Source organism: Pipistrellus kuhlii, unplaced genomic scaffold, assembly GCF_014108245.1.
Source record: "Pipistrellus kuhlii isolate mPipKuh1 unplaced genomic scaffold, mPipKuh1.p scaffold_m20_p_2, whole genome shotgun sequence".
NCBI classification, from domain to species: Eukaryota; Metazoa; Chordata; class Mammalia; order Chiroptera; family Vespertilionidae; genus Pipistrellus; species Pipistrellus kuhlii.
Genome location: NW_023425515.1, coordinates 97,833,925 through 97,855,039, shown reverse-complemented (window position 1 = coordinate 97,855,039; position 21,115 = coordinate 97,833,925). Strand labels below are relative to the sequence as shown.

The 21,115-nt window shown below is 35.5% G+C and overlaps 1 protein-coding gene across 1 annotated transcript in view; it reads right to left on the bottom strand.

The window, feature by feature from the left end:
- PLSCR5 (phospholipid scramblase family member 5) overlaps positions 1–20,837 on the bottom strand; it is a 61,274-nt gene extending 40,437 nt beyond the window's left edge. Inside the window, exons 1-2 of the mRNA XM_036447474.1 lie at positions 20,825–20,837; positions 11,615–11,778 (exon numbers count right to left, since the gene is read on the bottom strand). Of these exons, the coding sequence (XP_036303367.1) occupies positions 11,615–11,778; positions 20,825–20,837 (177 nt within the window). The remainder of the gene's footprint in view (positions 1–11,614; positions 11,779–20,824) is intronic.
- Between the last annotated feature and the right edge of the window lie 278 nt (positions 20,838–21,115).

Genomic DNA, 21,115 nt, shown 5'->3' with positions numbered 1-21,115 from the left:
CCCAAGTTCTCTCCTGAAGACTTGTTTGAGAGTCTTGTACCTATGGTGTGGGCAAATGGGTTTTTAATATCCAAGTCCAACCTAGTAGCAGGAATGTTCAGGCCCTTCTCAAGAAGGCAAATAATCATTGACATTAATACACACATGGTAAATAAATACATGGCTACTGGAAATAAATGGATATTCTAGAAAAACTGATTGTACTGTACAAAGAGCTGTTCCTAAAGTGTTAACAAAATTCTATTGGCAGAGAGTCTCATGGTAAAATTGCATAACATGTAATGAACCTAAAGCAGTCATAGTTTAGCGCAAATAATTAAAATGTAAAAGCTATCAAGGCTACATGATAAAATTTCCAAAAATATCCTATTATTTAAATTAAAAAAGAGGGTGACAGTGGAAGAATATCATGTAAGGAAAAATATCCTGTGAGTAAATTACATCTAAAGAATTTGTACTTTAGAAAATTAAACTTCATTAGAAACGTTAACAGCAAGATACCCATTAAAATACATATATGTTGTCAAAACAAGCCAGGGGGAAATCATTTTGGGGAAAAAAAAAAATGAAAAAGAATCCCAAGTCAAATTTAAAGAAAATATCCCTTTATTAACTTTTGGTCAAGAATATGTTTGTATATTTTCAGAAAACAACTCCGAGACCATCTGGATTACTGTAACAGAGAGGAATAGACAGAAGTGCTCCAGCCATGAAGACAGAAGAGAAACAGTTCAGAAAAGGAAGACGCTGATGACGCCTCACCATACAAGCAGACAGCAGCTGCGTGTTGCTGAAGGAAGCTCAGGACCAAACCAGAGACTGTCAGACCTGCATCACCACCATTTGTTCAACAACCAGATCTGAAATATCATGGCTGACATGTACACATAAGGAACTATTTGACATTGAAATTGGGACTCAAAAGAACAGTTGGCCCAGAAAGGAATTCACTACAGACTGATTCATTTGCCTCTCAGCATAACCATTATGGCTTGTCTCAGTTTCAGTTCTTACAAGGGTATTTCTTGAATCACATGATCTTACACATATGGAGGAAATAATGAACAACATAAACAGACCCAGAGAAAGAGAAGCAGTAATCAAACTTTCAAACCTCAGAGGGAAAGCAGGGGAGGGTGGGGTAAGAGGAAGAGATCAACCAAAGAACTTGTGTGCATACATATGGGCCTAGCCAGTGGCCATGGACAACAGTGGGGTGGGGGCATATATGAGGAGGGGTTTGGGATGGGAATGGGGGGATGAGGACAATTATGTGATACCATAATCAATAAAAATTAAAAAAATTAAAAAAATAAAATTTAAATTAAAAAAAATGGATAAAGGACCTGAATAGACACTTTTCAAAGGAGGGCATACAGAAGACAAGAGACATATGAAAACATGCTCAAAGTCACTAATCTTCTGAAAGGTGCAAATTAAAATAACAATAAGGTACCATCTCACACCTGTCAAAATGGCTATCATCAGCAAATCAACAAATGAAAAGTGCTGGAGACGATGCAGAGGAAAAGGAACCCTCTTGCACTGCTGCCTGGAATGCAGACTGATACAGTGATTGTGGAAAAGAGTATGGCATTTCCTCAAAAAATTAAAAACGGAACTTCCATTTGACCCAGTAATACCACTTCTAGGAATATATCACAGGAAAAAAAGAACACCAGTCAGAAAGTATATATACAGCCCTATGTTCATAGCTGCACAATTTACAATAGCTAAGACTTAGAAGGATCCTAAATGCCCATGAGTAGATGAGTGGATTAGAAAAATGTGGTACATCTACATGATGAATTACAAGGCTGCTATAAAAAGAAAAATAAGACATTCTCGCAAATAAGACAGTGTCTTATATTAATTTTTGTTCCCAAAGATGTGCTAGGTCTTATTTTCAGGGTATGTCTTATTTTTCCATGAAGAAGAATATGGTACACATTTATTGTTAAATGAAAATAAATGAAATTTATTACCTGTATACAGTACGGTAGTACGGTAGTTGTCAACACAACCAGACAAACTGTGAATCCTACAGTATCAAGAATTTACTCATTTATTCAATGACAATCATGTCATCATCTTCTGGAACATCATCATAACAATCCAATTCCTGAATTTTCTGGTGAAACGTCTATGAGAGAGAAACATTGACCAGCTGCCTCTTGCACACCCCCTTCCGGATATGTGCCCGCAACCAATGTACATGCCCTTGCCCGGAATCGAACCTGGGGCCTTTCAGTCCGCAGACCGACGCTCTACCACTGAGCCAAACAGGTTTCGGCAATAGCACTGTCTTTAAATGAATACTTCTTGTCAAAGTAGCCTGCTCGCAGTGCATTTGCAATGCAACTGTCAGTGATTTTCTCCCATGAATTCTTCACCAAAATCACAACTTTTTGCAGTTTAGGTTTCACAAAGTTTCCATGCTGATTTCTCTCCATTCTATTTTCAATGTAGTCATTAATTTCCATGTGCAAATTGTCTTTGAATGGCTTGTTTATTGCAATATCAAGAGTCTGGAAATAGGCCGTCATTCCTGCAGGAATCATTATCTGATCTATTTTTCTTTCATGAAGAAATGTCTTCATGTCTTTAGCGTGGTGAGTGCTGGCTGCATCCCAGACTAGCAGACCTCTTTGTCTCCCTCGCATAACAAGCGGCAGCATTAAATTGACCCACTTCCTTATAACTGCTGGTGTGGCCCAGACTTTTTCAGTTTCAAGAATAAAAATGCCCAAAACAGGTTCAATCTTTTTCTTCTTGCCCTTAGAAATGATTAAAGGTGGGATTTTAGTGTCATCCAGACGAATTGCAAAAATACAGGAAACACGTGCACTTTCGTAAGCAGTGGAGGGAATGTACACTAAGGAGGCATCCCGTTGTTCAATTGTTTGAGATGATTGTCCCATAAACACAGCAGTTTCATCCATAGCAATCATGTTGGAAAGATTGTATTTAGAGAAGTCAGCATCATCAATAAAGGACTTGAATGGAAGTGCTCGCTTAATAACTTGAGTATCTTCCAACCTAAATGATGTTGTAGATCTTCTTAAAGACAGTTCACTTTGCTGAAGGAAATTATCCAGCCAGAGTTGTGATGCTTTGAAGTCTTCGGGGTGTATGTCAAACTGTGTTGCCATTGCAAGGGCAAATTCTTGAATCTGAGCCCTATTCACAACCAAAACCTTTGCTCTCCTGTCAACAACCCATTCACAGATCAGGTCTCCAGCTCTGAAAATAATGGTTGCCGACCTGATCCACACTTGTGATTTTTAGCATTTCCTTGTCCACTAGTTCAATGAGGTTACCATACTCTGCTCGCCATTTTCGGACCAATCAGATACTCAACATCTTCTCTTTGCAGAAGGCAGTAAGATTTTGGCCCCAAGAGTCTTCCTCGATTCCTTTCTTGTACTCCACGGAGTAGCTTTTTCTTTTTGCACTTATTTCTAGGGGTAAAAAAAAGGAATTGGGGTATCAAGGTGGGGGGAGGGAGATCACTTAAAATGACACAGGGGGGATCAAAGGGGAGGATCAAAATGGCACAGAAGAATCAGAGGGGGGATTACCACTTTAGTAACCCCTTTTGATCCTCCTGTGTCATTTTGATTGCTCCCTCTGATCCTCCTTTGTCATTTTAAGTGATCCCCCTCCCCCCACCCCTGTGCCACTGAACACCTTCACCAGATATCCCTCCTACCCCTTTATTAGACATTTACCCCCTGGGACCTACCTGGGGACTGTCACTGGGCTTGCTGGGGCTTGGATCTGGGCTGGAGCAGGGTCTGCCAGTGACTGAGAACCTTCAGTCATCATGAGGGCAGCCACGAGCATCAGGTAGTGTCATCAGAGACAGACCAGCACTCACCACCTTCGCCATGTCCCATCCACTCTAATCCTCCTTTTCTTCTACATGCATCTGCGAAAGTCTCCTCCTCTCTCCGGCCCCAAGCTCACTGCTCACTCAGACCTCCACTCTGCCTCCACACAGCAGTGAAGTCAGGATTCTGTGTAACATCACTGGTTGCTAAATGCCAGTCGGGGCAGCCCTAGCAACCAGTTTACAGTAAATTAATTTTCATTCTGAGACAGAGCCTAGGGGGGGGGTGCTTATTTTCGGGGGAATGCCTTATATTTCTAAAAACTCCATCAAAATAGTAGTAGATTTATGAAATAAATTTAGCAATGCAACAGGATACAAAATCAACACCCCAAAATTGATGGGGTTTTTATACATCAACAATGAATTATCAGAAAAAGAAATTAAACAGTAATCTAATTTATCATTGTAACAAAAGTTAACATAATTAGGAATAAACTTAACTAAGGTGGCAAAAGACCTGTTTGTATTCAGAAAACTTCAGAATGTTGAAAAAGAGAAAAAATATATAGACAAGTGGAAGAATATACCGTGATCATGGATTAGTAGAATCAACATCATTAAAATTTCCATACTACTCAGATCAATCTACAGATTCAATGCAATCCCTATTAAAATACCAATAGCATATTCATAGATATAGCACAAATTCTCCAAAAATTTATATGGAACCCAAAAGACCCTAAATAGCCACAGCAATCTTAAGAAAGAACAAATTTGGAGAAATCACAATACCAGATTTCAAGTTATACTACAAACCCACCATAATCAAAACAGCCTGGTACTGGCACAAGAATAGGCACAGAGATCAATAAAGATCAATCGAGATCAATATAACAGAATAGAGACCCCTTAAATTGACCCAAATCATTATACCGATTAATATTTGACAAAGGTGGCAAGAGTATACAGAGGAATGAAGACAGTCTGTTCAATAAATGGTGTTGGGAAAATTAGATACATGCAGAAAACTAAAACTATACCACCAACTTATACCATACACAAGAATAAACTCAAAATGAATAAAAGACTTAAATGTAAGTTGGGAAACCATAATCCCAGCATAAACCATAGACAGCAAAGTCTCAGACATCTCTCATTTATGGATGAATGAGAGATTCATCAGTTCATTTATGGATAAATCCAGGGCCATCGGCGGCAAACTGAGGCTCGCAAGCCACATGCAGCTCTCTGGCCCCATAAGTGTGGTTCTTCCACAAAATACCATGGCCTGGGAAAGTCTATTTTGAAGAAGTGGCATTAGAAGAAGTTTAAGTTTAAAAAATTTGGCTTTCAAAAGAAATTTCAATCATTGTACTGTTGATATTTGGCTCTGTTGTCTAATGAGTTTGCCGATCACTGTCCTAGGGCAAAGAAAACTAAGGATAAAATAAACAAATGGGACTACATCAAAATAAATATATTCTGGCTTGCAAAAAAAAAAAATCAACAAAATGAAAAAAGAGCCCAGTGTATGGGAGAACATATTGTCAGTGCTACATCTTAAAGGCTTAGGTAATATACAAAATATATAAGGAACTCATACAATTTCACAAAAGGAAGGCAAAAAATCTAATTTAAAAATGGGCAAAGGGTTTCTTATGTGTACATGTCAGCAATGATATTTCAGTTCAGATGGTGGTTGTGGCCCAGAAAGAAACTCTCTACAGACTGATTCATATGCCTTTCAGCATAACAATTATTGCTTGTCTCATTTTTTATTCTTTTAAGTATATTTTCAGTAAGATATGATCTCACTCATCTAGGGGAAACGGTGAACAACATAGACTGATGAACAAGAACAGACCCAGAGATAAGGAGCCATGGTTCAGACTGTTGGACCTCGAAGGGAGGGTGGGGACAAAAGGGAGAGATCAACCAAGGACTTATGTGCATACATATGAGTCTAACCAGTGGTCAAGGACAATAGGAGGGTGGGGCATGAGTGGAGGGGTGGGGGATTGAAATGGGGGGTTGAGGGCAAATATGTGATACATTAATCAGTAAATAAATTTTAAGAAATGGGCAAGGGTCCTAAATAGGCACTTCTCCAAAGAGGACATACAGATGGCCAAAAGTCAAGAAAAAAATTTCTCAAAGTCACTGAATGTCAGAGAAATGCAAATCAAAACAACAATGAGTTATCACCTCACACCTGTCAGAACAGCTACTATCAACAAATTAAGAAATGGCAAGTTTGGGGAGGATGTGAAGAAAAGGGAACCCTCATACACTGCTGGTGGAAATGTAGACTGGTGCAGCCATTACAGAATACAGTATTGAGTTTCCTCAAAAATTAAATAAAGAACTGCCTTTTGAATTAGTGATCTCCCTACTAGGAATATATCCTAAAAAACTTGAAATACCAGTCAGAAAGTATGTATGCATCCCTATGTTCATAGCAGCATAATTTACAATAGCTAAGATCTGGAAACAGTCCAAGTTCCCATCAGTAGATGAGCAGATAAAAAATCTGGGTAACATTTATACCATGGAATACTTTGCAGCAGTAAAAAAGAAAAATATCTGACCCTTTGAGACAGCATAGAGTGACTTGGAGAGTATCATGCTAAATTATATAACTCAGTCAGAGAAAGATAAGTATCACGTGATCTCACTTATATGTGGACTCTAAGTAACAAAATAAATTGATGAATGGAATGGATCCAAAGACATGAAAGCATGGAACAGAGTGCAGAATCTCAGAGGGAAGGCAGGGGAGGGTAATCAACCAAGGATCTTATGTGCATCTGTGCATAGCTCATAGACACAGACAATGGACAGTGAGGGCCTGGAGTTAGGGGATAGGATGGACTGGTGGGAGATAATGGAGAAAAGGGGGAAATATATTATATAATACTTTTAACCACAAATAATAATTATTATTATTTTAAAATATATTTTATTGATTTTTACAGAGTGGAAGAGAGAGGGATAGTTAGAAACATTGATGAGAGAAATACATCAATCAGCTGCCTCTTGCACACCCCCTACTGGGAATGTGCCCACAACCTAGGTGCATGCCCTTGACCTGAATCGAACCTGGGACCCTTCAGTCCACAGGCCAATGCTCTATCCACTGAGCCAAACCGGTTTTGGCAACCACAAATAATTATTAAAATAATAAAAGATGAGCTCTACAATAGAAATGGAAATTGTACCTCTGTAATATCTAATAATAGCAGTTGTTCATTTAATGATTTCTCTTAGTAGTCACTGTGCTAAATATTTTGACATAGTGTCTGATTTAATTCTCAGAAGAACTCAGAGGTAGATATCATTATGTTTTACATATGCAGAAACAATTCCAGAGAGATTAAGTAGTTTGCAGTTTGCAAATTGTTAAGCAAGGACTTGAACTCTAGCTGTACTGTAGCCAGTTTTGATATGCTTTCCAGTCTATTACACTGGCATCTCTAAACTAATTTTAGAATCTGAGAAAAGCAATTCTTTAGTGATACTATTGAACTTTTGAATACCTTTTTTCGTATTTTCTCTACTCTTATATTCACCCCATCTTCTGTAATAACATTTTACTTGCTTTGGTCTATCTTTGTGAGAAAATCTCCTACATTTGAGGGTCTCATTTTGGTTGTTCTTATAGGTACCTTTATTCTTAGGCCAAGTATCAACCATGGTCCAAATGAGCCCTTTCCACCTATTGCTATTAATATATAAACTGGAAGTTGTTATAAAGTGTAAACTTTAAACTTAATTGAATCATATATTCAGGTGTCAGGGCAAGTCAAGTACCCCTGAAGTATGAAAGTTGTAGAATAGATAGCGAATGATAGCATTGAATATATAACTTAATAATAAATTCTTCTCCATAATTCATCAGGTTTACAAGTCTCAGCAATTGCATTTAATATATGTACAGTTGACTCTTGAACAAACCAAGTTTGAATTGTATGGATCTACTTATGTGAACATTTTTTTTTCAGTAAATACTATAAAAATTTTTCTCTTCCTTATGATTTTCTTAATAACATTTCTTTATCTCTAACTTACTTTGTTGTAAAATACAGTTTATAGTACATATAACATACACAATTTTTGTTGAGTATGTGATCAGTGAGGCTTCCAGTCAACAATAGGCTATAATAATAGTTAAGTTTGGAGAAAGTCTAAAGTTTTACATGGATTTTTGACTATTCAGGGGATCAGCGTCTCTAAGCTATGCATTGTTCAAGATTCAACTCTATTTCAAAATAAACTGAATCTTTACTTTTTTTGTAGACTATAACTCACTACTCTTACCTCTAGGTAAATAAATTATATAATTATCCTTTGACACTTGTAGAATAAAATATCTTTGACTATTTTGAACATGTTAATCTAATCTGTAAGGAGAAGTTTTATATGATTCTTAGGTTTAACCTACATGAAAAAATATGCATCTAAAAATATGCATATATACACATGTGTACACACACACACCCTGGAGAATTTATTTACAAATTGTAAATGAAAAAAAGATTTTCAATAGTGATTGAGTGAACTTGATTAAAAGAGAATAGAAGATTTTTTAAAAATTTACTTTGATTTTTTTTAATTTAGAGAATTTTGTATATTTTTGTGTATTTTCCTGTTTATTTTTTAAAAAAGTATATTATTTTCAAACATCATAATTTGATTTAATTCTTACTTTTTTTCTATAAAAGTTAATGCATTCCATGTTTCTTATAGACTTGTGGTATAAAGCTTTTAAAATGGTTATTCATTCTGTTACAAATACACTGCTTTAAAACAAATATGTATTCTTTTAGTGTAAAAATTAATAAACTATCTTTACCTTTGAAATAAAATATTCACCAATTTGTGGTATATTTTTGTATTCTGTAAAATATTACCAAAGATATATTCTTGGAAAATTAACTTTTTGTTTTAGAACTGAAGCCAATGAGCTTATACCTATATTTATTGAATGTAGGAAAAAATGTATTCATGTCAAGTATCTTGCTCTAGGTGTGTCATCATTAATGGATAGAAGAAGACTATGTGATGACCGTATATGATCATTAAACCTCAGACCTCTGTTACTGGTCTATCACTCATATCCTTGTGAAAATCTTGTCTGACAATGTTCCGAAACAGCTTGCAGCAATTAATCAACTCAAGTCAGCTATTCCAGCTGATCCTTTCTGCAGATGGAAGATGGTGGGTTAGCTTTCCCAGATGTTTTACATATCTCTCTGAGCTCCACAGTCTCTAGAGTACATTTGCCTGCCAGTGGGTTTCAGGAGAAAGCATCTGCAATAATAAACATTTTCCCAGGAACATATGCTGTATGCAACTTAAATCTATCAGGCATAACAGAAATCTCTTGTACCTTAAGGGAATTAACACAGATTTAATTTTGCTAAAGGAGACAAACTTTATACTTTGAAAGAATGCCAAACAAACAGAAAATTGCAGTAGATGTGCTGACATCCCAATATTAGTGTAGGTGTATTTCTAATCTTTTGTAGGATAAAATACCCAAACAGCAACTATACATATATAATTGCTATTCATGTGCCACATAATTCTGATGCTATTTATTTACTGATTTACTATAAGGCTTGAATCAATGCTTACACTTCAATGATAACTGATGACTATACTAAAATGATTTTTCAAGAAAATTGAAGATGAAACAATGTCAAAGACAATATTATCAACTTGGTGTTTGTTTTCCCTTGGATTTCTATCCTTTTTTTCTTTATTGATTAAGGTATTACATATGTGTCTTTATCTCCTGACTCCCCATACTCAAGCTCTCACCCCACTGTTGTCTATGTCCATTGGTTAGGCTCATATGCATGCATACAAGTCTTTTGGTTGATCTCTTCCCTTTACCCCACTTTACCCTACCTTCCTCTGAGGTTTGATGGTCTGATGAATCCTTTCTCTGTCTCTGGATCTGTTTTTGTTAATCAGTTTATGTTGTTCATTATATTCCACAAATGAGTGAGATCATGTGATATTTATCTTTCTCTGACTAACTTATTTAGCTTAGCATAATGCTCTCCAGGCCCATCCATGATATTGCAAATAGTAGGATTACCTTCATTTTTACCGCAGTATAGTATTGCATTGTGAAGATGTACCACAAGTTTTTAATCCACTCATCTTCCGATGGGCACTTAGGCTGTTTCCAAATCTTAGCTATATCAAGACCAGATATCAAACTATATTACAAAGCCACTCTTCTCAAATCTGCTTGGTACTGGCACAAGAATAAACATATAAACCAATGGAATAGAATAAAGAACCCAGAAATTGATCCAAAACACTATACTCAATTAATATTTGACAAAAGAGGCAAAAGCATTCCTTGGAGTCAAGACAGTCTCTTCATTAAATTGTGTTGGGAAAATTGGACAGATACATGCAAAAGAATGAAACTAGACCACCAACTTACACCATACACAAAAAGAAACTCAAAATGGATAAAGGATTTAAACATAAGATGGGAAACAATAAAAATCTTAGAGGAATCCATAGGCAGCAAAATCTTAGACATAAGCCAAAGCAATATCTTCACTGATACAGCTCCTAGAGCAATGGAAACTAAGGAGAAAATAAATAAATGGGACTACATGAAAATAAAAAGCTTCTGCACAGCAAAAGAAACCATTAACAAAACAACAAGAAAGCCCACAGCATGGGAGAACATATATGCCAATGTTATCTGCTGTAAGGGTTCAATCTTCATCATTTACAGGGAAATCATAGAACTTAATAAAAGTACGGTAAACAAGCCAATCAAAATATGGGTAATGGACCTATTATAAATAGACATTTTTTGAAAGAGGACATTCAGAAAGCCTAGATACATATGAAAACATATTCAAAGTCACTAATCATCCAAGAGATGCAAATCAAAACAACAATGTGGTACCATCTCACACCTGTCAGAATGGCTATCATCAACAAATCAACAAAAGACAAGTTCTGGTGAGGAGGTGGAGAAAAATGAACCTTTGTGCACTGCTAGTGGGAATGCATACTGGTGCAGCCATTGTGTACAGTATGCAGTTTCCTCAAAATGTTGAAAATGGAACACCCATTTGACCCAGGGTTCCCACTTCTAGGAATATATCCCAAGAAACTAAAAACACCAATCAGAAAAGATATATGTACCCATATGTTCATAGTAGCACAATTTGTAATAGCTAAGATTTAGAAATATCCATCCACCTTTTAATTTTTAGTTGAAAACACTGAACTCTGATGTCACTTTAGAAGCCTCTCCTCAGGCATAACAATTTTTCCCGTTCTATGCACATGTTGCAGTTGTATGCTTATCTGGCTTGGCCTGGTGCTCCTTGTCAAAATATTTTGTCTTGCCAAATAGAATCTAAGTTTTATGTTTTCTATGTGCCTTGATTTTAGTGAGTACTCAATAAATATTCTTTAATTAAATAGCTGTAGGTGTTGAGACATAGACAATTCTTTGAGGATCAGTTTGCTGATACTTTGAGCAATGAGGATAAATGTCTTTCTTGTTACTCTGTCAAATAAATAAGGAATTTAAAAGTGATTATAAATGTAAACAAATTTCTTTCCTCAAAATAGAAATAAATAAAATAAAATATTATAATTTTATGGTTCATAATACTATTTTTAATTCAGTGAGTTATTTGTTGAAGTCCTTCAACCTTGGTTGAAAAGCAAGAAATCACATTTGTATTCATTTAAAAGGGAAATATATAGAAATAGAGAAATAACAAACACCTGGCTTAAATAATTTAGACCAGGAGGGAGGCTGCCTGGTGGAGGGTGATCTGGCTGCCACACTTGGTTGTCTGGATTAGAAGGTGAGACATAAAGGCTGTGGTCTAGGTCTGAAGCTCCAGGAAGAAAACCAGGCAGGCCTCTACTTCTTTGGTTCTGTACATCTGCAAGAGAATGAAAATCTCAGTTTACATTTAAATTTAGACCATTACATTTAGTTTTACTCATAATATTTGTTTCTTCTTAATTCAGTGGGTAGATTCTCTCCTGCTGCCCTTTACTTCATGTTTTTGGGAAAATGCTTTTTTATTGTCTAAAGTTTTACATATGTCAACTTTTTCCCAGATTGACACCCTGCCCTGGCAATTCCCACCCTCCTAAGGCAAGTTCCTACTGCCCCAGTGCCTAAATCCATTGTTTATGCTAATATGCATGCATATAAGTCCATTGGTTGATCTCTAACTCTCCCAGTCCCACCTCCCTTGCCATTTGCTTTGGATCTATTTTTGTTCATTAGTTTATGTTGATCATTATATCCTACATATGAGTGACCATGTGATATTTATCTTTCTCCAACTGGCTTATTTCACTTAGCATAATTCTCTCCAGTTCCATCCAGGCTATTGCAAATGGTAAAAGTTACTTCTTTTTATATCTGCATAGTATTTCACTGTATAGATGTACCACGGTTTTTCAATCCACTCATCTTCTGATGGGCACTTAGGTTTTTCCCAAATCTTAGCTATTGTAAATTGTGCTGCTATGAACATAGGGGTGCATATATCCTTTCTGATTGGTGTTTCTGGTTTCTTGGGATATAATCCTAGAAGTGGTATTAAGGGTCAAATGGGAATTCCCTTTTTAACTTTATTGAGGATATTCCATACTGTCTTTCACAGTGGCTAGAGCAGTTTGCATTCTCACCAGCAGTGCATGAGGGTTCATTTTTCTCCACTTCCTTGCCAGCACTTGTCCTTTGTTGATTTGTTTATGATAGCCATTCTGACAGGTGTGAGATGGTATTTCATGGTAGTTTTGATTTGCATCTCTTGGATGACTAGTGTCTTTGAGCATATTTTCATATGACTTATAGCCAGAAAAGTGTCCTCTTTCAAAAAGTGTCTATTTAAGTTTTTCGCCTATTTTTTTTTATTGGATTGTTTATCATTCTTTTGTTAAGTTGTATGAGTTCTCTGTACATTTTGGAGATGAAACCCTAATTTGAAATAGCATTGGCAAATATGTTCTCCCATACAGTGGGCTTTACTTTATTTTATTTTTTTCCTTTTCACTGTCACTACCACTTGCTCCCTAAAACAGAGAAAATCAATGTAGAAGATTGCTAGTAATAGATATGGGGAAAATGGATAATTGGGGCAAAGTACATGATTTTTTAAATTGTATTTTTGAAGGCATTAAAGACTTCTGTTCAAAGAGCTAAAAAATTATAAACTACAAACAAAATGGGAATGGTAAAAGGATATTTTTTACTTGTAAAAGGATAACCTCAGATATAGGTTTTGAATCATATTATGATTTTCAAGGCACATTCTTTCTCCCCCAAATATTATGAAGGTGTCTCATAATTTGAAGAATACTTTGCATCCTTATCAATCATACTGTGATGACTAAATTTAATTCAGTGCTTCTTATCCTTTAACCAGCACCTGTACCACCGGAGAGCTTGTGATAATAAGATATCTGGGCCCCACTCCAGAGTTTCTGATTTAGTTGTTGGGGTAGAGCTTGAGAATTTATATTTTTAATAAGCTCCCAGATAAGCTAATGCTGCTGGTCTGATGATATACTTTGAGAACTAATTGTTTAATTCTATATACTATGAGAATATTCATAACTAATTTATGGGCTTCTTAAGGACAATACAATATCTAATATCTAACATTAGCTTAGCTCTCAGTATTTTATATAAAAGCAATAAAATTAAAAAATATGTTTATTGATTTAAAGAGAAATGCACCTATTGGTGCATTCTTTGATTGATTCATGTATGTTCCTTGATTGGGGATTGAACTTGCAATTTCGATTTGAATTGAACTTGCAAACTAAACTATCCGGCCAGGATTAAATTTTTATTTCACAATGTGAATCACTTTGTAGCTCACCTAATATTACAAAATATAAAATAATTACAGATTTCTATAATGTTTGGATATTTTTTGGAGAATTACCTGTTTTTTAAATTAGTACCAGGTAAAAATGTTGCTTTTTCAATTATATCTTAGATTGAAATTTGAAGATTGCTATTTCCCCTGTATTAATTTGGAGCCTGTGCCAAATTGTGCATAAGCCCTCATAAGAGATGCATGCAATAGCATTCTTCTTTGTTAAAGAATAGAAATAATTCTTTCTATGATTATTTTTCCTTCTTCTATCATATGCCTGCCACTTGGATAATTCCTTCAATAGATACTTTTTTTTTTTTTTTAATTATCAGTGTTTTTACTTCTCATTTATTAACCCATTAATTAACAAGTTATCACCTGTGCATTTATTTTGTTTATCAATATTATGAGTGTAGATATGGATTAAGATTCATGACCAGCAAGGTAGGATTAGAAGGATCATACCTCAACATAATAAAAGACATATATGCAAACACACAGCCAACATCATACTCAGTGGGCAAAAACTAAAACCATTTCCCCTAAGAACAGGAACAAGACACGGATGCCCACTTTCACCACTCCTGTTCGACAGAGTACTGGAAGTACTAGCCATTGTGATCAGACAAGAAAAAGATAAAGAAATAAATTCTATCTGAATTGGAAAAGAAGAAGTAAAATTGTCCTTATTCACAGATGACATGATATTATACATAAAAAAATCTGTAAAGACTCCATAAAAAATTATTGGACTTAATAAATAAATTCAGAGATATACAAAATTAATGTCAAGAAATCTATTACATTTCTATACACCAATAATGAATTTATAGCAAGACAAGGTGAGAAAGCAAGATGGTGGCATAGGTAAATGCCTAAACTGCTGCTGCACACAACAAATTTAAAACTACAACTAAAAGACAAAATGGACATCACCACAGGAAGGCTGGCTGAGTGGAAATTCTACAACTAGTAGGAAAGAGAAAAGCACATGAGACTCAGAGGAGCTGCAGGAGGCAGAGGTACTGAGGTGTGTGTGCGAATAGGACTGGCAACTGAGTACGTGGCTGGCTTTCTCAAGCTGGAAAGATACAAAAGCTTCCGACTGCGCTGAACTCCAGTTCTGGGCGAGACTCTGGAGACCCAGACTCATGTGTGGTGAAACTGAACTGTCAGGAAAGAGAAAAGCACACTGAGACTCAGAGGAACTGCTGAAGGCAGAGGTACTGAGGCACATGTGTGGGGAGGGCCGGCAACTGTGTACCAGGCTGGCTTTCTCAAGAAAGAGAGAGAAAAAAGCTCCTGACTGCACTGAACTCCAGTTCCAGGTGAAACTCTGGGGACCCAGACTCATTCAGGGAGAAACTGGACAGTCTGGCAGTGGGTGAATTCGAGGGTGGTTTTCTCTCAGAGGTGCTTGCTGCTATTACTATGGGACACTGAGACACAGGGGCCTATTAGGGCAGGGCTGACAGGAAACCAAGCTGTCTTCTCCACCATGAGACTCTACCCTATCCAAGCTGAGCATTGGCTTTTGCAAGTCTTGTCTCATAAAGGTGTGTCAAGCACAGAAGTTCTCCCAGTGTAGACACAGCTGATCCTCACAGCAAATTGGCCTGGAGGTCAATTCCTCCCAATGATACCAACAACAATCAAGGCCTGACTACAATAAGACTGTGCACACAGCCTACACAGGGGTGCCCCAAGGGTGTCTACCTCAGGTAACTGGGAAGGCTAAACCACTGGGCCCTATAGGACACCTAGTACACAAAGACACTCTATCAACTCAAGAAAGCAGCCAAAATGCAGAGACAAAGAAACAGGTCACAAATGAAAGAAATGGAATAAAGCAAATGACTGGATATAGAGTTCAAAACCATGGTTATAAGGTTTTTCAAAAATTTGTAGAAAAGGCCAATAAATTTAGTAAGACCCTTGAGGATATGAAAAAAGGACCATTAAAATACCAATGGCATATTTCACAGATCTAGAATAAATTTTCCAAAAATTCATCTGGAATAAAAAATGAAAAGACCCCAAATAGCTGCAGCAATCGTGAGAAAGAAGAACAAAGCAAGTGGGATCTCAATACCAGATTTCAAGCTGTATTACAAAGCCATTATTCTCAAAACAGCCTGGCACTGGCACAAGAACAGACATATAGATAAATGAAATAGAATAGAGAACCCAGATATCTACCTAAACACTATGCTCAATTCATATTCAACAAAGGAGGCATGAACATACAATGGAGTCAAGACAGTCTCTTTAAAAGTGGTGTTGGAAAAATTGGACAGATAGATTGGAAAAAATGAAACTAGACCACCAACTTATACCATACTCAAAAATAAACTCAAAATGGATACAGGACTTAAACATAAGATGGGAAACCATAAAAATACTAGACAGCAAAATCTCAGACATGCCGAAGCAATTTCTTCACCTATACTGCTTCTAGGGCAATGGACACTAAAGAGAAAATAAACAAATGGACTACATCAAAATAAAAAGCTTTTCCACAACAAAATATATCATCAACAAAACAACATGAAAGCCCATGTTTGCCAATGTTATCAATGATAAAGTTTTAATCTCTAACATTTACAGTAACTCATAGAACTTAACAAAAGGAAAGTAAATAACCCACTCAAAAAATGGGCAACAGACTTAAATAGATACTTTTCAAAAGAGGACATTTGAGGTCCAAGAGACATGAAAACATCCTCAAAGTACTAATCATCAGAGAGACGCAAATCAATACAACAATGTGGTACCATCTCACACCTGTCAGAATTGTTATCTTCAACAAGTCAATAAAGGACAAGTGCTGGTGAGGATGCGGAGAATAAGGAACCCTTGTGCACTGCTGGTGGGAATGCAGATTGGTGCAGCCACTGTGAATATTATGGAGTTTCCTCAAAAACTAAAAATTGAACTCTAATTTGACCCAGTGATCCCACTCCTAGGAATATATCTCAAGAAACAAGAGACACCGATTAGAAAGGATATATGCACCCCTATGTTCATATCAGCACAATTCACCATAGCTAAGATTTGGAAACAGCTTAACTGCCCACCATCAGATGAGTGGATTGAAAAATTGTGGTACTTCTACACAATGAAATACTACTCTGTGAAAAAAAAAGGAGTTCTTACCATTTGCAACAGCATGGATGGACCTAGAGAGCATTATTCTAAGTGAAATAAGCCAGTCAGAGAAAGATAAATATCAAATGATCTCACTCATTTATCGAATATAATGAACGACATAAACTGATGAACAAAAACAGATCCAGTGACAGAGAAATATCAATCAGACCATCAAATCTCAGAGGGAAGGTAGGGGAGAGTGGTGGTAAGGGGGTAAGATCAACCAAAGAACTGGTAAGCATGCAAAGAAGCCTAACCAACGGACACAGACAACAAGGGGGTAAGGGCATGAATGCAGGGGAAGGGGGCTAATGAGGAGATAAGGAAACATATGTAATACCTTAATCAATAAAAAATTGTTTTAAAAAAGAATTACATACATGTATCACAAAAAAAAAAAGATTATGACTTTTCACATACTAGAGGGGCCATTATAAAGACAAATATTTCAGACTATTCTAAAGACATATAAATAGAAAGGACAAAGAAAATGGTTCTGGTTTAGTATAAGAAAGAAATTTGTTCCAATTTCACACAGATTTGAGCAAGTATCTTTATACATGTACTGAAGTTAGTGTGTCATCTATATAATTCACAATAAATTAGAATGATTTCTCTTCAGTGACATTCAAATTCATATTAAGTTGTATCTGTGTATGTAGAAGGGGTGTTTTCTGAATCTTAAAATCTCTAAAAAATAAATTTGGAATTACTAAGTTCCTCATTTATAAGAGAATTCAACTTTATCCCAGGTGAGCACATAGGGATATATTTTTAAAAATATATATATTTTATTGATTTTTTACAGAGAGGAAGGGAGAGAGATAGAGAGTTAGAAACGTTGATGAGAGAGAATCATGGACCAGCTGCCTTCTGCACACCCCAACTGGGGATGTGCCCGCAACCAATGTACATGCCCTTGACCGGAATCGAACTTGGGACCTTTCAGTCTGCAGACCAATGCTCTACCACTGAGCCAAACCGGTTTTGGCCACATAGGGATATTTTAAAAAATCACAAAAGACTGGTAATTAGGTATCAACAAAATGGTCCTTTGAACATTGACATAAATTGTTTCTAGTGACAGGAGGTTATTAAGTCTCTGTGTAGGTATGCTGTTAAAGAGGAACAATAGCAAATTATTCCTTTATTTATTTATTTATTTATTTAACCTTAAGGTAGCAAAAATAGATAAAGACAGCTGTTTGTACTGCTCTGTGGCATTTAGAATTTGGACAAGCATCAGGGTTAAGACCATGTGGAAACAAACTTTTTTTTTTTTTTTTTGCCCTACTAAAATAGAGCTCCATACCCATAACATAGCGGTTTGCTTCCCACAAGGACTCCATACTGAATTTCTCTCAGATATGAGCAGACATATTGACTTTTAGAGAAACACAGACAAAATTGTGATCTAGGGACAAATAGTTTATGATGATAAAATTAAGAATAGAGCTTTTTGGGAGTTAAGGTACATCATTAGTGACTGGAAATGGAACTTTATGAGGTACTAACTAGAAATGTTTTATATCTGATCTTGGTGGTAGTTACACAAGTGCATCTTATTTAAAAACCATACAGCTTAAGTCGGATGCTCATTATGTACTTTACTGTTCTAATGTTATCCTTTAATTAAAAGATACACATGTAGGAATCAATTTCTAATAATAGCTAGTAGAAGATTGTTAGATTATCTCTGTCAATGTTACTATTAAAAAGGGTTAGAAAATTACTCTAATTTTATCATGTAATCTATGTCTGCTGTAACAAAATGTAGTAGGTTAGTGAGTGTCTGTCAAGTGGCTCTACATTCCTGACCTGGATCTGTATAGTTTCTTAGACCTCACAGCAGGTCCAGAGGAATTAATGCACATGGGCCCACAGCAGATCACGTCCAAGTCTTTATTCATTAGTAGCTCCAGTAGCTGAAGACTATTGGGGTCCCTATTCTGAGATCACTTACTTCATCTTCTGGGATTGCAGTTCACATTGGAGCACCCTTTAGAAAGATCTTTTATCAGGTTTGAACATCCTTGAAAATACATTTTTCTCAAACTTGAAGTTTCATACCATCCTGTTTTTAAATTGTGTTTACTTACCATAACAGGGGGCTTCAGAATACACAAATACTTCTTCAGTTCTAATAACATCTAGTATTCAGACTATGTTTTGATTTAGTGGTTCCAATTGAACTGCCTACAAAATGTGTGAAATGTCCAATAAGCCTGTATTCCCTGGGAAAATTATAATTGCCAATATAGTTCATGAGCCAGAGAACATTCATAACATTACAAATAATGTCTTTAAACATATCTGAAGAAAATTTTCCACAAAATTGTTTAAGTAAATAATGATGATAATTCAACTTGCAACCTCAAACATGATTTCTAGATCAAAAGAATGCTTCATTTTTATTCTCTTTAAGCAGTTTAGGGGTTCTAACAGGTATTTTTCCCACTCCATAGGTTATTTTGAGTTGGTTGCAGGAATTTTAGTTTTCCACCAGAAGTTTTACCTCTAGTTTGAGCACTTATCATTAATGAACTTCATTGCTTTCTTGGTAGGTTAATCAGGTAGGTTAATCATATTCTGATCATAGTGTTGCTTTCTAGTCACAAGTTTCTTCAAAGACTCAGACAATCTGATAAAGAAGAAACTCCTTTGAATTTCCATCTGGCTTTGAATTTCTATCTACTATTTTAAAAATGTATAACTAGCTCATAAATATTTCAACTACTCTGCAACTCTTTAGCTTTCAGGCTATAGTTTTGTGATTCTTATTTTATAAAGTGATGAAGTGTTTTGAACTGTTAGTGTTAATCTTAAGTGAAAGAAAAGACATGCCAAGATATTTTTGTTTGTGTTCAGTGTAAAAATGAAGTGTACATATTAAAATGAATGATCTTTATGTCTCAAGCCTATATTTTATAATTTGTTTGAGCTTTTTCAATGATACTCAGGGACTAGCATACATTATAATAAAAAGTTACATTGTTTGTTCCATATTAAATAGCATCTGATGTGTATTCTGATGAAAGAAGCATGCACATTTCTATAAATGTATCATTAATTTAATTTAGGATGTTTTAACCTACTTGTAACTAGGTTAGGTTTCCACCAATTATTAATCATAGCTCTTCATGATAAAACATTTTATTATAGCTTAGAGTTTAATGGCTTGTTCTGATGATGGAATGAAAGCACATTGCAATTTCATTTTTATATAATTTCACAAGTGTTTTTAGTAAGGTTGCAATTCATTACCTCAAAAAACAATGATATCTCGTCTTTTTAAGAAGTTCTTTAAAGTAAAAAAAATTAAATAACACTAATGATATTCATACAATTTCAGGGATTTGAGGAAAAACTTACCAGCTCCCTCATCCAGAACCTAATTAACCTGCTTGTTTAAGTTAGTTATTTTTGTATATATATAATTTACTATCAAATACATTTTGAAAATAATTTTTTATTTGTAATTCAGAAATATTTAATTCTAGTCCATTAGATTTTTAAAATTTACTGATAACATATATTGAGTTCATTATAATAAATGACTGTATAATCTATTTTCAGCAACAAATGGAAAAAATTTTAAACACTGAACTGTACTTTAACACTTTTTAACTTATGTGTGAAAAGTTATCTTCAAATCCTTTTAAACTTGGAAGATCAACCTGTTCTTGTGTTTGGCATTAAATATTTCCATTCTAAATTTTACTATGAAGCTTTTCTTATTAACTCACTGTTTATATTCATGGTATCAAACACATTGTTTAGAGCTTAACCTTCACATTCTATCAGAGAGAGTGTGTTTTTTATTTATTTAATCCAATATGCTCCTTGGAGTTAAAACTTTAAAAAATTAAAGTATCAATCTCTAGATTTTGAGTCATAATATGAAGGAAAATTTATTAGCCGGCTATATTGCTCTTACCTTTAGAGGCCATGAAGATTTCTGAGTCACGTCTTCAAAGACGGCCAGGTGAAAAGAAAAAGCTTTTCTTGTTGCAGCAAAGAGAGGAAACATGGCATGAATAAAACTTTAGAAGGTGTCTGTCTGCTCCATGTCAACTTACAAATAACAGAGGAAAGAAATGCCTCATTCAGCCTCTAGAGAGCTGTATTTCGTCACTTTGAACAACAAGGAAAGATGAAGCCACCACCAAAGGTAAACACTACTCAGAAACCATCATATTACTTGGTGTCTGAAGGAACAATTTAAAAA